Source organism: Typopeltis vanoorti, chromosome 16, assembly GCF_054136105.1.
Source record: "Typopeltis vanoorti isolate ZY-2024b chromosome 16, IOZ_Tvanoo_1.0, whole genome shotgun sequence".
Taxonomy (NCBI): domain Eukaryota; kingdom Metazoa; phylum Arthropoda; class Arachnida; order Uropygi; family Thelyphonidae; genus Typopeltis; species Typopeltis vanoorti.
This window is the reverse complement of record NC_143564.1, coordinates 33,758,837-33,775,887: the sequence shown is the minus strand read 5'-3', so window position 1 is coordinate 33,775,887 and position 17,051 is coordinate 33,758,837. Positions and strand designations below refer to the sequence as shown.

General features: G+C 34.1%; 1 protein-coding gene across 9 annotated transcripts in view; it reads left to right on the top strand.

Annotated features, from left to right (window-relative positions):
• LOC150097938 (protein Jade-1-like) overlaps nucleotides 1-17,051 on the top strand; it is a 335,931-nt gene that overhangs the window by 246,227 nt on the left and 72,653 nt on the right. For all 9 annotated transcript variants that reach the window (XM_090405951.1, XM_090405944.1, XM_090405950.1 and 6 more), the window contains one exon: nucleotides 1,630-1,735. In XM_090405951.1, the coding sequence (XP_090262077.1) occupies nucleotides 1,630-1,735 (106 nt within the window). The remainder of the gene's footprint in view (nucleotides 1-1,629; nucleotides 1,736-17,051) is intronic.

The following is a 17,051-nucleotide window of genomic DNA, read 5'->3' as shown; positions in this document are numbered from 1 at the left end:
CTCTGTGTATGAAGACTTGAGTGATAGTTCCATTTTGCTCATTCTAACATTTATTGTGGCATATCGCCGAAGTTAGAAGTTAAAAATAATTTGCCTTGAAATAATATCTGCCGTGTTTAATGATATGATAAATACCAGCTGAGAGTTAAGTGTGGAGTATAACTGAGAAGTATGAGCAAACTAATTAAACTAGAAATTCTGTTGTATTAATCTGAGTAATGAATCTTGTAATTGAGAAAACTGTGAAACTTGTATGTGACGATTTTGAAGACTGAATTAATATGAATGATTTGACCCGATGTACTAACTTAATTGTAATGTCTCATTTTAGAAGTGGAATTCATGTATTTGTCATATAACCTTATATTAAATGTTTTGTTTTATTAATTTCAATACTGTGTTTGCCTGATTCTTTTTTATTGCACCGTTCATAAATAATTCGAATCTAGTGGGAGCCTCGAGTGAAAAATATTGAATTCGGCCTGAATGAGTAAGGAGACTGCTAATTTAATTGAAAATTGATTCTACTATTTTATATAGACTAATCTAAATATAGGGTGGCGCAGTATAAATATAAATTTCTCTATATTTGTATTAGTGATCAATTGGCAATTAATAGATTTTATTAATAAGAATACGTTACAACAAAATGGCGGATTCGAAACTAGGATGTACGTTCCAACCATGTGCTTGTGGTCTAAATTATATAGGACAGACGCCGAGAAGCCTCGAAATCCGAAAAAAAAGAACATATATTTTAGTAACAACAGAACAGATAACTCAGATCTAGCCCATCATTTCGTGACTACTAACCATACCATTGATTGGGATAGCAGCTCCATGCCTTACCTAGAAGATTTCCGTTGTAGAAATTTCAAAGAAGCTATTGTAGTCTTCCATTTTGGAGAAAATTTTAACAGAAACCAGGGAATGATAATAGCTGACATATTGAAAACCTTAATAAGATTATTCAGGCTGCCAGAATTTAATTTTGCTGAAAACTACAGAACGTGCTCTCATAACAGTGACTAACACAACACGCTCCATGCATGTAATATTACGTGTTCTGTTTTAATGTTTAATTTATACAATAGTGTTACTCCATTTTCTCTGTACTAGCCACTTTGAGTTTTTCTCTTACCGTTATAAGCTCTGAAGACGCCGGAGAGTCCCGTCGGTAAAACTTGTTGGTATTAGATGTTTATAAATCATGGTCAATTAAAGATCAACATATATTTCATTTTAATTACTAATTGATTCATATTATTCCATTCTACCTGCACTATAGACATATGTAGATTGTTTTATTTAATCTGAAGAAATGATATATTAAAATACTGTCATATCTTTTTAGCATATTTGATTGGTAATTATTATTTGTTCTTGAAACTGTGTTAATAATTTAATAATTCTATTACATTTCTGTGGGCATCATGTTAAACATATACAGTTGGCTCTCATTACAAACTAAGAAAAAGTTTTGATTGCAGGTAGTCACAATACTATTATAAAGAAATTCACTGTACCAAATTATCCGCACAAACTATTTCTGGAATCTCTATAAGTTTGCTATAGTGAAAGTCAATTGTATGTAGTCCTGTTAATTTAATACTATTTCATATTTATTAGGAGTGGTCAGAAATGGGCCCATGTTAGCTGTTCCCTCTGGATACCCGAAGTTAGTATTGGTTGTGCTGAAAAAATGGAACCAATTACAAAAATATCTCAAATTCCAGTAAGTGTGTTTTTATTATCTTAATACATTTTGAGGAAAATTGATTAATTATTGTGCAGTAACAGTTCAAGGACACAGTATAATCTTTTTTGACACAGATTTGCTTTTTTAGAAAATAGCTTTTCAAAAACACTTGCCAGCCACTTAGTCTACATTATAATGTGATTTACATAAATTATAGTGTTACTTGCATAATGAGTATTTTGTGTTTTATACCAACTGTATTTAATTAATACTTAATTAATAACTGTATTTAATTAACACCTACTAGCTAATCAGCTTATGCTGATTAGCTAGTAGGTGGTAGCCCATCATTATCATAGTATCAGCAGTAAAACATTGTTGGTTACTGTAAAGAAACCAACAGTGTTTTACATTATTTAAGTACAGTAACCACATATTATTTTTAATATGATTTTATTGCCTGTATGCTGGTAATCAAAGACATACAAGTATATAATGCCACATTATTAACAGATATTTTTTGCATAATTTAACATACTTCAGAACAAAATGTACAGAACAGGCTGTGAAGAATCATAAACAGTAATGCAAGACCCGATGCTGAATATTTAATTAAAAGCATTCCATGCTATTTGTGTACGTGAAACACTTTTGCAAAGTTATTTTGATTATGGCTGTGTGAAAGTAGCTTTACCATTTTGCTATTAAAATCAATTAGAATATTGAGAAGTTCACTAGTAAATATCTGTGTTCAAGGCATGAGATCTCATTTTGGCATTCAAAAGCATACTCATTACTGTATAAGTAACAGTATCAAGGAGGATCAGACAGTATGCATAGTTGTCACCAACAGCTTTTCTGTCTACACTATTTCTCAAATTTTTTAATGGAAGACAGGAAATAAAGAGAATAGGTTATTTTTAATTTACACTTGGCATTTTTTAGCTAACAAATTCTGTTGCCATTAATATTTGCATTTAATCAGTAACACTGAATTACTAACAGCATGAAACTCTTGCTGATCAGTATTCTTAGCTATTTCCATACCAAGAATTATATTTTGTTGCTGTAAACAGAAAAATTTTGGAAAGATTCCTTTCATTTTGCTGGCATAAGTAAAGATTTTCTTTAAACTTTTGAGTCATTTGTCAGTCTTGTGTTTTGTTTGGTGCAGGCAGCATACAGATAGACCTACTGATTTGCTAACTGACCTACTATTATTTACTGATACTGGGATCATTTAATAGATCATTAGTAGAACTATGATGTCTGAAAAAAAGCTAAACAATGGAATGAAAAGTCGCATTCCTATAACACCAGAAGCCTCAGGACATGAAAATTAAAACAATGTCGGAAAGACACCTATATAAGAACACAATAAAGATCAGTAGATGAACTAAATTTTTCTTGGCACATGCTACTTTTGCCTTCCTTTTTAAAGGTTTCATCCAGACCTTATCGCAGTGAATTGTTAAAATATATACAAAGACATAATTTAAATCTAGCTGCTTTAAGCAGCTAAATTAGTGTCTCTGCATGGTACTTTGTAGTGCTAAAAGGTCAAAGCTGTATAACTGAGAGGAGACCTCCATGTAGCCTTACAAGAAATGAGAACTGACTAGAGCTTCTAACCTAATGTCCAGTCCTCACCTTCTCATGGTGCACCCCGTTAGATATTTATCTGTATACTGAAGGAATGAGAATGAGCTGGCAATTTGGGATTTAGCCAACCAACGTAAAGTGATGGTACATGTCAAAATTACATGCAGTTTGGGGCATCACCCAGTTAAGCAAGATAATCATTGCTTTCATTAGGAAACCAGGACGAACAGTGCAAAGTCCTCTACCGGAACAAATTCCAACTCAACATCAACAGAGTTCAAGATTGGTACTATCAACATAAGCAGTATCAAAGGAGAAAGAATTGGAACTAATAGAAGAATTAAATACATACCAGATCCACACAATAGGTGTGACTGAAACAAAGAAGACAAAAACATGTGAAATTTTTCTAAACAACAAATTATTATTATTATTTAGATGGGTATTTCCATGGAGTCAGACTCAACACAGGAGACCCACACTATCCATCATTCACACAATACCTATCATACATCTTCTTAAACTTATTCACTGTTGGGAAGCTCACAACCATCTTGGCAATCCATTCCACTCATTCATTACTCTTCAAGTAAGGAATTTAGTCCTCACCCTTACTAACTATAATAATCTTTGATAATTTTCAAGCACGACCCCTTGTTTATCTCATACTCCTCATGTATTGAAAAATTTCTTTTGTATCAATCTTATAAAATCTCTTTACTAACTTACAAGTTTCTGTCATATACCCTCTCCTCTGCCTCTCAGCTAAACTCTGCAACCCAAACATCTTCAAATATTCTCATTGAAAGCATTCCACAGACTTGTCACCAGCTTAGTCACACATCTCTGAATCCTCTCCATCAGATCGTGATCCACAAGAAACCCAAGAGACTAAACCTTGCACAGTAGTCAACATGTGGCCGAATCATAACCCTATAAAGAGGAATCAACTTCCATATCTTTACTTGTCAATGTATTCAACATCCAAGTGATATACTGGGCTATTTTGCCAAGCCTTGCAATCAGATGTGAACTGTACACTAAAATACACAAACATTATTCAAGAAAAAAACAGAAGAGTTTGAGAACAGGAACTCAACCTCTCAAATTCAGTGGAAAGCTCTGAAGAAAAAACATTGATGTCATTCAGCCAGGAGAGGCATGTGGTGAAGTTGTCTTCAAGAATAGCAAAATCAGAACTCTATGATGGACACAGGAAATTAAAGAGGCAGTGAAGGAAAAGAAGAAAGCATATCAAACTTTCCTGCAAATAAGTCAGCTTGTGCTCCTAGAGAATACATAGTCAAATGTAAGAAAGCACTGTGTAAAACTAACTAAACAAAAGTCATGGGAAGACTTTGGTAAGAACATAGAAAATAAATATCAGGAAGGTGGCAAGATATTCTGGAGGCCTTTGAAAAAGCTCAGAAATGGAGGAAAGAGTGCTATAAAAGGAATTAAATAAAGGTGACATGAAAATTGGAGAAAAATATATCCTTGATGTATGGAGTACTTTCAAAAATTGCTAAATGAAACAAGCAGTGACAGCACTGTAGTAAAAAACACTCAACAGGTATGCAATCAGGAATACATATCCATACTTGAAGTAGAAAAAGCCATCAAAAGCCTGAAATGTGGAAAGGCAGTAGGAGTAGGGAGTAGATGATATTTGACCAGAAATGCTCAAATATGGAGGTATAAAAGTCTTGAAGTGGCTGTGCACTACATAGTTCAGAAGGTCTTCATGAATTTTAAATGATTGGAGTAGAGCTCTCATAGTACCCTTATACAAAAAGGGAAATAAAACAATGTGAGAATTAGAGGTATTTTGCTACTGAGTGTTCCTGGTAAGATATATGCAAGTTTACTTGAAAAACTGTTGAGAAGGATTGTGGAAGGGAATCTTGGTAAAGACCAGCTGGATTCAGGCCAAATAGAGACTGTCAGGATCAGATTTTCACTTTACGACAGATAGTTGAGAAATCATGGGAATATAACAAAGATTTGTATATTTAAGTTTTGTAGACCTGCAAAAGGTATATGACAAGGTGCCAAGAGAATATCTATTCAAAACGCTACAGTTACATGGTGTCAATGGGCATTATATCAAGCAATACTTAGTCTTTGTTTGAGTCATAAATCAGCAGTTAGAATTGAAGGAAGTACAGGAAGATTGTTCGATGTTAAATCTGATCTCAGACAAGGATGTACATTATCCCCTCTGTTATTCATTATCTATATGGATCACATTATGAAGGAAAGAGGTATTAAGCATGATATCAAAATTGGAGATGTTAATCTCAGCTCTTTACTTTATGATGTTATACTTTTAAATAAATCCAGTACAAGTCTGCAAGATTCCCTGACTAAATTGAAAAACTGTTGTAATAAATTTGGCATTAAAATCAGCAATAACAAGACAAAGACAATGAAAACAGGTAGAAATTGAAAATATCAACTGCATCGTGAATGGAGAACCTATAGAACAAGTAAAACATTTCATGTACTTAGGCACAATTTTTAGTGAAGATGGTAAATTAAATATGGAAATAGAAAACAGAATCAACAAATCTGGTATGGTAGGAAGTCAATTGAATAAATTTATACTTAATAGAGAGAAATTAGTCAAATCACTAAATTAGCTGTATACAAGACAGTGTTTAAACCAATTTTAACTTATGGATCTGAGAGCTGGGTTAGGAATAAAATACTTGCCCAAAGACTAGAGATCATAGATATGAGAGTCCTGAGAAAGATTAGGGGTGTGAACAGATGGCATCAATGGCAATATATTAAAGACGATGATATTAGGAAAGAACTTGACGTTGTTAGCATCCAGGAATTAGCAAAGCTAATCTCGGGTGGTATGGTCACTTAAACAGAATGGGAGAGGAAAGATTAGCAAAACAAATGTTCTCTGCAAGGTTGGCAGGAAAAAGACCCAGAGGAAGACCAAGTTATATTTGGATTGATACAGTAAAAAGTCCTTAGAAGACAGAAATATAAGATCTGATAATGTTGCAGTCTTGACAGATAACAGATTGATTTGGAGGAAAATTGTAGATAGGAAGTTAGTAATGATGTAAGTTCTTCATGTAGTACTATCATAATATCCTGTACACCCCCTTGACGGTACATGTCAGGAATTTTCTGATAATGATGCAATATGCCTTCTGAATTTTCAAATCTCTCTCCACCATTACCCCCAGATTCCTAGCCTCATCAATTTCCTGTAATCTAGTACCACATCAGTATTATACAGAGTATGTAATTTTTTCATTCTGAAATGCATTACATTACATTTTGCAACATTAAATTGGCAACCATTGACCTTGTCCACACTGCTAATTTATTTAAATCTTCCTGTAGGACAGGGTTTCTCAAACTGTGTTCTGCAGAAGGTGAATAGGTCTGAGAGAGGTTCTGGAATTTGTTTTAGTGTTCTAAACATTTTTCATGAATAAATATTTTATAATAGAAATATTTAAGAGAATAATATTCGTGAATATGTCAAAAAGCTCAAACCCAGAACGCCTAATAACATCTGTGTATTGTTAATTTTCACACATCAAACCTTTCAACATTTGGGAAAGGAAATACCGCTGTTTATGATGAGTCATAAAAATTGCCTGAGCCCATTACAACAATCGGTTGTTCTCAAAACTGAAGGAAATGACATCTGTGTAGCAAATGTCAGTGACCAAGTGGCATATTTTTAAACATGGAAATATTCATGAATTATCGTTAATTTTCACACATCGAAATCTTTCAACAATTGGGAAAGAGAATACCGCTGTTTATGACTGATCATAAAAATTGCCTGCAAGCCGATTACAACGATGTGAGCCATGTTCTCAAAACTGAATGAAATAACAATGTGTTGCAAAATGTCAGTGACCAATCAGCAAGGAAGTATAAAGAAAATTTTTCGACTGAAATTGAAGATCAAGGTAGCCTGTATCTGGTTCTCAAATCTATTAATACTGAATACTTTCTTCACAAGTTCGTATTGCAGTGTGTAAGTGCTTGTTCTGAAGCTGGAGTGCCGTGATTTTTTTAAAAGTAATAGGAATACAGTTTAAAATCTAATATGAATAAGAGACAAGGCACTTTGTTTAATTTTGGTATTAAGAAATCTCTTATTGAAGATGTTTGTGATGGAACAGATAGTGAGTCATCCATCTCAAGCCTACAAAGATCTCCAGGATGTACAAATGGAGCAGAAAACTACCAGCACACAGGAGAAAAAAGTCTGCATTCACTCGTAAGTACTTATAATAATATTATAAATGTATTTGGTGATCAGAATGGGATATGTCAACAAAAATCAGCACAAATTAATTTATTGATGTTTACCTGTAGAAACTATAACATGCTACAAGATTTCGTTAGTCCAGGGATTGATAACTAATTTAAATGTAATTTTATATTTGTCAACATGCCACACCGTATACATAAGTGTACTAATACTATTTATGATTATGCCATAATTAATTATTGATACTTATGTTAATGTATGAACTTTAAAAAATTTTGGAAAGGTATTTACGAGTAAATATTGTTGGTACCAGGCCCTCGAAAAAAAATTAAAAAAAATCAGCTAATGCCTTTTTATTCCCATATATAGGGAATAGGCGAGGCGGCTTTTAAAATAAGAATTCTTCTTACTCTTTTAACTAATTTTATAATTAATATATCTGATTATATTTGAACTGTTTAATTTTTGTTACTGAACATTTTATCAAATCATTCTTATTACAATTGCTTTTACATTATTTGACACTGTTTAGTACTTTTCTTTCAAGTATTGTTACAATTCATATTTACTTTTGTGTGTTGCAGTCTTTATTTTACTATTTTGCATTATTCATTTACTTTTATATTATTCGACATTTCTTATTTATAATCTTATTGTTTTTCATACTAAAGTTACCTTTACAACACAATCCTATTTGTTTTTATTATAGCACTGACAAATATTGGAATTTGAATAATTATTCAAAAATTACCCATGGATTCTTGCTTAAAGACAGGAACTTTAACACAAGGAGGAGCAAGTACTTCTGCTGACACATCTACTTGTATGATTGGAGAAGATATGGAATTACAAACTGTGGTTTCTTCAAAAAAGAAAGCTAATATTAAAGAACAAGAGTCATCTAAGAACAGACCAAAACAGAAGTACCATGAAAGTTATTTAAATTATGGATTTATGTGTATTGGCAATACACATGCTCCTGATGCAATGTGTGTTTTATGTAATAAAATACTAGTAAACAGTTCTTTGGCTCCAGCTAAACTTTGTAGGCACTTCGAAACAAAACACATTGATTACAAAGGAAAAGATATACATTTTTTTTAAGAGATGACGTGACTCACTAGAAAAATCTAAATTTCAAATGGCTACAATTGCTACAACTGAAAATGCAACAGCGGCATCTTTATGTGCGAGTTACTGCATTGCACTTCATGGTGAAGCTCATACAATTGGTGAGACGCTCGTTAAGTCTTGTGTGAAAGACATTGTATCATGCATGTTAAACAAGCAGGTTGCTAAAAAAATAGATGCAGTACAATTATCAAATGGTACTGTTTCACGGTGCATCAAAGATCCTTCTGCTAACATAGAGAAAGAGCTAATTTATCGACTTAGACTTTGCAGTGACTATTCATTGCAAATGGATGAATCTACAGATGTTGCAGGACTCGCTGTATTACTAGTGTTTGTTCGTTACATATTTGATAAAGGTATTTAAGAAGATTTACTCGTGCGAATATCTACAAGAAAAAACTACCACAGATGATATATTCAACTGTATTAATAATTATATTACAAAACAGGAAATCGGTTGGGAGAAGTGTATTGATATTTGTATACAGATGGTGTTCAAGCAATGGTAGGAAGGATGAAGGGAGTTGTAACATGTATCCTGCAAGTAGCTACAAGAGCCACTAAAAGTCATTGTTTTGCATAGACAAGCACTAGTAACAAAAAGAATTCCTACATATTTAAAAACTATTTTAATGAAGCCGTAAAAATTATCAACTATGTAAAATCTCGACCACTCAATCCAGATTATTTAAACTTTTGTGCGATGAAATGGGTAGTGCAAATAATGCACTTTTATTACATACTAAAGTGAGATGGCTATCCAGAGGAAAAACATTATTGAGGCTTTTTGAACTTCATAGTGAGTTAATGGTCTTCTTGACGTCACATAATTTAGGACAAAATTTTATTGGATTATTAAGAAATTCTTCATGGTTGATGAGTCTTGCATATCTGGCAGATATTTTTACAGAGTGCAATGAAATTAACTTATCATTACAAGGAAAGAATATTACAATTTTTAATACAAGAGATAAAATTGCATCTTTTGATAGGAAGTTGCAATTCTGGATTTCTACACTTGAACAGAATAATTTTGATTGTTTTCCCACCTTGCATGAATTTTTGACTGAAATAAATTCTAAAGTAAATGAAGAAATTTCTAACGTAATTTTAGAATACTTGCATAACTTACAATCAGCCCTTTTGCAATATTTTCCAAAATCCACTGAGGACAATTCCTGGGTTCTGAATCCATTTACAGTGACAGCTAAGCCAGCAGGCTTCAGCACAAGTAATTATGAAAATCTAATTGACTTAATTAGTGACTCTGATTTAAAACAAAAATACAAGGAACTGCCAATAAATGATTTCTGGACAAATTTAACAGAAGAGTACCCCAACGTGTCAAAACTAGCTATTCTTGTTTTACTTCCTTTTACAACGACATATTTATGCAAGGCAGGATTTTCATATTCTGCTGCAACCAAATCAAAGTCCAGGAACAGACTCGATGCTACACCAAATATGAGAATTCAACTTTCTAATATTGTGCCCTGATATCAAAAGAATTTGTAATTCAAAGACTCAAAAACATCGGAATCATTAAGAAAATTTGCACTATACGTGTATATACCCTAGTTTATTTTACTATTTTTATGTGTTTTGTTTTTAATAATTAACATTTGACAATAAATGTTTGTTTTTTCTTAACTCTTAGATTTACTCATTTATTTTATTTATTATTTATATTTACCTATCCTACAAAACCAGCACACAGGAGAAAACGTCTGCATTCACTCATACTTATAATATAAATTTTTGGTGATCAGAATAGGATATGTCAATGAAAATCAACACAAATTAATTTAACGATGGTTTAAGTGATGTTGAATTAATTATTAATTAATAATTAATTATAGATTACTAATTAATTATCAATTATTAAATAATAAAAACAGGTAAATTACCAATTAATTATTAATTAATATATTACAAAATAACCAAGGTGTCCCATGAAAATTTCAGGATTTGTGAAGTGTTCCGTCATAGAAAAAGTTTGAGAAACCCTGCTGTAGGATATCTACATCACCTTTGTGAATATTGCCCCCCCACCCCTATTTTTGCACCAGCAGCAAACAACTGAATAATCCCCCCCCCCCCCCCCCCCCCAGATCTTCCACTATATCATTAATGTACAAATTAAAGAGTTGTGGTCTTAGTACAGAGCCCTGGGGCATTCCTCTAGTCACCCTCATTCACTTGATTCCACTCCACCATACACCATCCTTTGATGCTTGTCTGTCAGTCACTTCAATATTCATTTCCATTTGCTCCCACTTATGTAATAGTTTTCCATGCAATATTCTGTCATATTCCTTTGCAAAGTCCAGCAGTATCATGGCATAGCCATTTCCTTAATTCTACCTTTTACAATCAGGACCTACCTTTACAAAGTCATGTTGGCACCTGTAGAGTATTACGTTCCTATCCACCCCATTCCTCAATTTTACTTTTAACCAACTTTTCCAATACTTTAATCATCACTCCAGAGATACTAATTGGTTTGTAATTTGCTACTTCTGTCCTGGAGCCACCTTTATGTAATGGAATTATCTTACTCTCCTTCCATTCCCTTGGAACCTTGAAAGAGCTGACATACTGTCCAGTTCATCGACCTCATCAATTCTCAGACTCTGTCACATCAATAACTACAAAGTTGCTACCTCTAGTAGTGATGATATACCCTTCAAAGTGATCACTTAGTAACTGAACTATTTCTTTTGCTTCTGTTACTTTCCTGTTATCAGTACTGAGTAAAGTTATCTTTCCATAATCATTCTTTCTCTTACATGCTACGTTAGCAAAAAAACTTTTGGATTTACTTTGGCCAGCTTAGCTAATTTTCTCTCAAAATCTGGTTTAACCTTCCTTAAAATACCAGTTAAAATACTCTTCTTGCTTTTGTTTTATATTGCTCATGAGCATGCTGATCACTTTTTTGTGTATATTCCACAACACTTTTTTTGCATCTTCTGCTGTATATTGCTACTCATCCACTTAATCCCTGCTTGGCTTATCCTCCTGATCCTGAGTATGCAGTCTGATACTGCCTCATTCAAGCAATGCTTGACTGCTTCTCATGCACTAAGAACATTCATTGCTCCAGTTCTTGGAGCAGTGCCATGGCACTATTCCAATTTGTCATAATTGCCAGCTTTGTAGTTCCACATAAACCCTTTCTTGACCAAAATTCCACATGTTCTGGAAAACAATCCCCCCCCCCCCCAGAACAAGACTGCATGATCATTTATCCCAATTGGACACAGAGCTTCCACTGTAACTATAGATAGATCCTCCAATTCTATCACCAGATCCAACACACTCTAATCCCCCCCCCCCCCACACCGGTCCCCTTCATCACATGTTTCAGGTAATTATTCCTTCTAATCTGTATCCCCATAGTTGAAGTCTCTCATGATAATCGCTTGGCCTGCACTCATTCTAATCTGCCAATGCATTTCATTCACATCTTCTCAACCCCAGGTCTTTAGCAGCCAATAATATATTTTGTCCTATTGACCTCTATCTTACACCAGACAGCCTCAAATGAACCATTTTCCTCAGATATACAATCTTCCTTAACTTCTGTTTTTGTTGGTTGAAGTTCCTCAGCTATCATTAATAATACACTTCTTTTGTTCTATTTCCTCTGTCTTCTCTAATACAATATCTGTTTCATTCTATCCCTATAACTACATTATTCTGTCAACCAAGTTTTGCTGATGCCAATAATTTTTGGCCAAATTAAGCTGACCAATGCCAAAACCTCCTCTTGTTTATTTCTGATACTTCAGGCATTCTCCTACATGCATTTCAGCATCCCCTTGGGCCCACAGTTTCCCTTGTATAATGTCATTACCTGCCCATTCAGATTTGAACAAAAAAACAAAGATATTGAAATACAAAATGTTATAGTCAAGCAATCAGAGAAAAGGAGTAGCTGTAGTATTCAATGCTAAGTATGAGAATAATCTTCTCGAAAGACAGGCAATATCAAGTAAAGTGATGTGGGCAAACATCAGAATGTGAACTGGACAGTGAAACTTATTTGTGTCTATGGTCACACAGAAGGTTCTACTAAGGAAGAAATAGAGGAATTTTTCAAGGTATTGAGGAGTATCTAACACAATGAAAAAGGAAAAGTTAGTCATTGTTGGAGATCTAAACATCAGGGTAGAAAATGATTACTAGACATATATATACAGAAAAATTTACTCCTGGAAAAATTGCTTATGTGGAGTCAGGGAAACTAGATCAAGGGAAGAATGGGAAAACTATGTGTGAAAGTTCAGCTATAGTATGCAAACGTGATAAAGATATGAATGTCTTTGAACATGGTTATGTATATGGTGAAGGGGTGGAAAAATATGCTTTGTACCTTTTGAGTAGGTCTGGGGTGGAAAAAGTTCTACAACAGACCAAATAGATTGCATATCTAATTATAAGAATAGGCTAGGTGGTAATTTAATGTCTATACACAAATGCCAGAGCATCAGTAACAAAGAAGTTGATTTTGTTGCTTTATTGAATATGATGTGGCCTAAGATTGTTTGCATTGGTGAAACCTGGCTATCAGAATCAGATATGTTAACTGGGATCGAGTGTAGTGGGTATACTACTTAAGTCCAGCTAGGATAAAAATGCAAGAAAACAATTATGGTAACAACGTCCCATGTAGCAGTGAGTTTGAGTCTATCTGGTGTGATTTGGAGGCTAACAGAATGAAATATATATGCTGGGGTGTTGCTACAGACCTAGCGGCTCAGTTGCAGGGGACGAAGAAATGCATCGCCAATTTAGCCTTATGGGTACCGAATGAATGATCATAATGGGTGACTTTAATTTTCCAAACATTGATTGTGTAGAAGAGAAATAAGAAAGAAGAGGAATTCATTGAATTGTTGCGAGAAAACTTTCTCAAGCAGCATGTGAAAGAAGGAACTCAAGGTCAAAGAATGTTGGAATATGGCTCTTTTATCACCAATTGGTGACAGTGATCATGCTGTACTTTCTTGGGAAGTATCTAATTGTATTGCTACTCCAATTAAAATAGGTTACATGCTGAACTACAAAGCTGGAAATTATGATCAACTTAGGAGAGAACTATCTTTGGTCCCATGGTATCAGCTACTGAATGGGAGAAATGTCAACAGTGCATGGGAATCTTTGAAAAAGTGCTTGAATGAGACAGTATCTGAATGTATCCTTAGTGTTTGAAGAATAAATAGGTTAGGAGTGAAATGAATGTGCAATCTTATTAAGCAAGAGATCCACAAGAAGATGATGATGTGGAAAGAATATCGTGAGAATAAGAGTGAGAGAAGTTACGAAATATATAAAGCTCAGGCCAGAAAAGTAATGAGTATTGTGTGGAAAGCTAAATCGGCAATCCAAAAGAATTTTATTATTATGCTGCAAGCAAAAAGAAAGAATGAATGTGAAAGAATAACTTTATTTAATTCAGATGGTATTTGAGTTTTGGAAGCTAATGAGATTGTTCGATTAACGAGCACTCACTTTGCTAAGATATATCAACCAGATGTATGTAAAGTGGTGCATAATTCTTCTGCTACATTGGATGAAGAGTTAGAGGTTCATGAAAATGAAGTTGAAGAGCTGTTTCATAATGGATGATAGTTTCAATTGTAAAAACTTCACTACCACATCAAAGATACTGACCCATCAGTATATCTGGTGTGGTAGTGAAGATTTTAGAGAGGTTTGTAAGAACTTGCATATAGAAATGAGTAGATAAACATGCTATACTCTGCAAGGAACAGCATGGGTTTACTAAAGGAAAGTCATGTTTTAGCAATTTGTTCATATTTTAGCAATGTTACAGCTGAGTTGGATAAAGGGAATGAATACACTATGATAATGTTGGATTTTTCTAAGGCATTTGATAAGATACCACACAAAAGGCCATTGCATAAACTGGAGAATATGGGATTGGACTATAAATTCTTGACTTGGATCAGGGGATTGTTGACAGACAGATATCAAAAAGTGGTATACAGTGGGTGTGAATCTGCCAGATTTAAGGTGACCAGTGGTGTACCTCAGGGTTTAGTCCTGGGGCTATTATTGTTCAATCTATACATTAATAACATCAAGCAGGGTCTAACATCAAATGTACAATTGTTAGCCTTGATACGAAGATAGGCAGAGCAATCAGGAATGCTACTGATATTCAGCACTTACAAAATGATTTGAATAGCCTGGAAATTTGGACAAACAAAAATGGCTGTCAGTTTAATGTTAGTAAGTGTAAAGTTTATGCACTTTGGCATGATTAGATTTTCAGCAGCATATTATATGAGTGGGGTTATGCTACAAGAAACTGATGAGGCAAGTGATCTTGGAGTATTGATGAATAGGATGAAGTTCAAAGGTTACATAGCAAAAGTTGCAAATACTCATAGGATATAAATAACTCATAGGATAATTGTGATGTTGAAGCAAACCTTGACATGTAAGGATATGTATGTCATTCTGCCTCTTTATAAGGCTTTGATAAGACCACACATGGATTACTGTATGCAAATTTGGTGTCCCGGATTCCAAGCGGATAAAGAAGCTGTGGAAAGGGTGCAAAGAAGAGTTACAAAGATTATATCGGGATTATTATTATTATTATTCAGGCCTCCATGGAGTCAAGAGACTCATCGTGGGAGGTTCTCCCTAGGAAACACAAAATCTATCATACCACTCCTTGAACTCATTGACTGTTCTTACTATCACCACTTTATCAGGTAATGCATTCCACAGTTCAACCACCCTCCATGCAAAGAAACCACTCCTCACCCTCTTGCTCACAGCTTCCTTTCTTAGTTTTCAGAGATGGCCTCTTGTAATTGCTCCTTCCCACTTCCACCAAGTGAAAGAACTCCCCAGCGTCAACCCTGTAACTACCTCTCAACAGTTTAAAAGTCTCAGTCATATCACCTCTCCTTCTTCTATCCACCAAACTCTGCAGTCCACATTCCCTCAGCCAGTCCTCATAACTAACATTGTATCCTGAAACCATTTTTGTTATCTGCCTCTGTACCTTTTCCACAGTTAATTTATCCCCTTCTATCATCTGATGAAAATTTTCATTATATGGGAGGTGGAAAGAGAACACGGGGTATATCCCATGGAAATTAAGTTTTTTCACAGTCAAGAAAGGGGTAAGAGCTATGTTTTTCTCTCACAGAGCAGTGAGTGATTGAGTAGAATAGTTTGCTTTTAGGGGCAGTGTATGATTGAATTTAAGGGAAGGTACGACAGCTGGTTTGGGTGATTTATAGCCTCACTCAATGAGTCCTTGACTCCCTGGAGGTATCAGATAATAATAATAATAAAAATTTGGAGAAAAGAGCAAAGCTAATACTGCTAGATTTTTGCTCAGGACATGGACATTTTATGTTGAACATGGTGTTAGTAATAAGCTATTATTAACACCTTGTTCCAACATAAAAATGCATAGAAATTCACATAGAGAGAAGATGCAAGGAATAAGAAAAGTTTCATTGATTGCATTATTTTTGATAGAAATATTTTCTCACTGATTCAGGACACGAGTATACGTGGATATGAAATTGAAAGTGATTAACATTTAGTATTGAGCAGGTTAAAACTGAATTTCATATTACAAAGAAGGATGTGTAAGAAAGTATTGAAACAAATAAAAGTTGAGCAGCTATTAGAGGTGAACTGTAAATTCAAATACAGAACTATTATTCAAGAGAAAATGAAAGAGATTGAAAACAAAAACCAAACCTTGGAGATTCGTTGAAAAACCCTGAAGAAAACATTGATTTTCAGCCAGAGAGGCATATAGTGAGATAATTTGCATGGACAGAAAATTTACAACTCTATAATAGGCTCAGAAAATTAGAAGTAGTCAAGGAAAAGAAGAAAGCATATCAAAAGTTCCTGGCAAGTAAGTCAGCTTATGCTCTTAGAGAATACAGAGAAAAATGTAAGAAAGTGAAGCACAGCATAAAACTAGATAATCAAAATCACCATGCTGACAAGCAGTGTCAGCATGGTGATTTTGGAATGCAAAAAGATTGCTGAAGTATATGATATTCATCCAGAAATGCTCAGATATGCAGGTATAAAAGTTTTATAGTGGCTTTGCTGCATAATTTAGAAGCCCTGGTCAGATAGGCAAATTCATATGGAGTATAGCTCTCATACTACCGATCTATAAAAATGAAAATAAAACAGAATGTGAGAATTAGGGGTATTTCCCTGCTTAACCTGGTAAGAGTTATGCAAGCATACTTGAGAAACAGCTAAGAAAAATTGTGGAAGCTTGTTGAAAATCAAGCAAGATTCTGGCTGAATAGGAGTTGTGAGGATCATATTTTC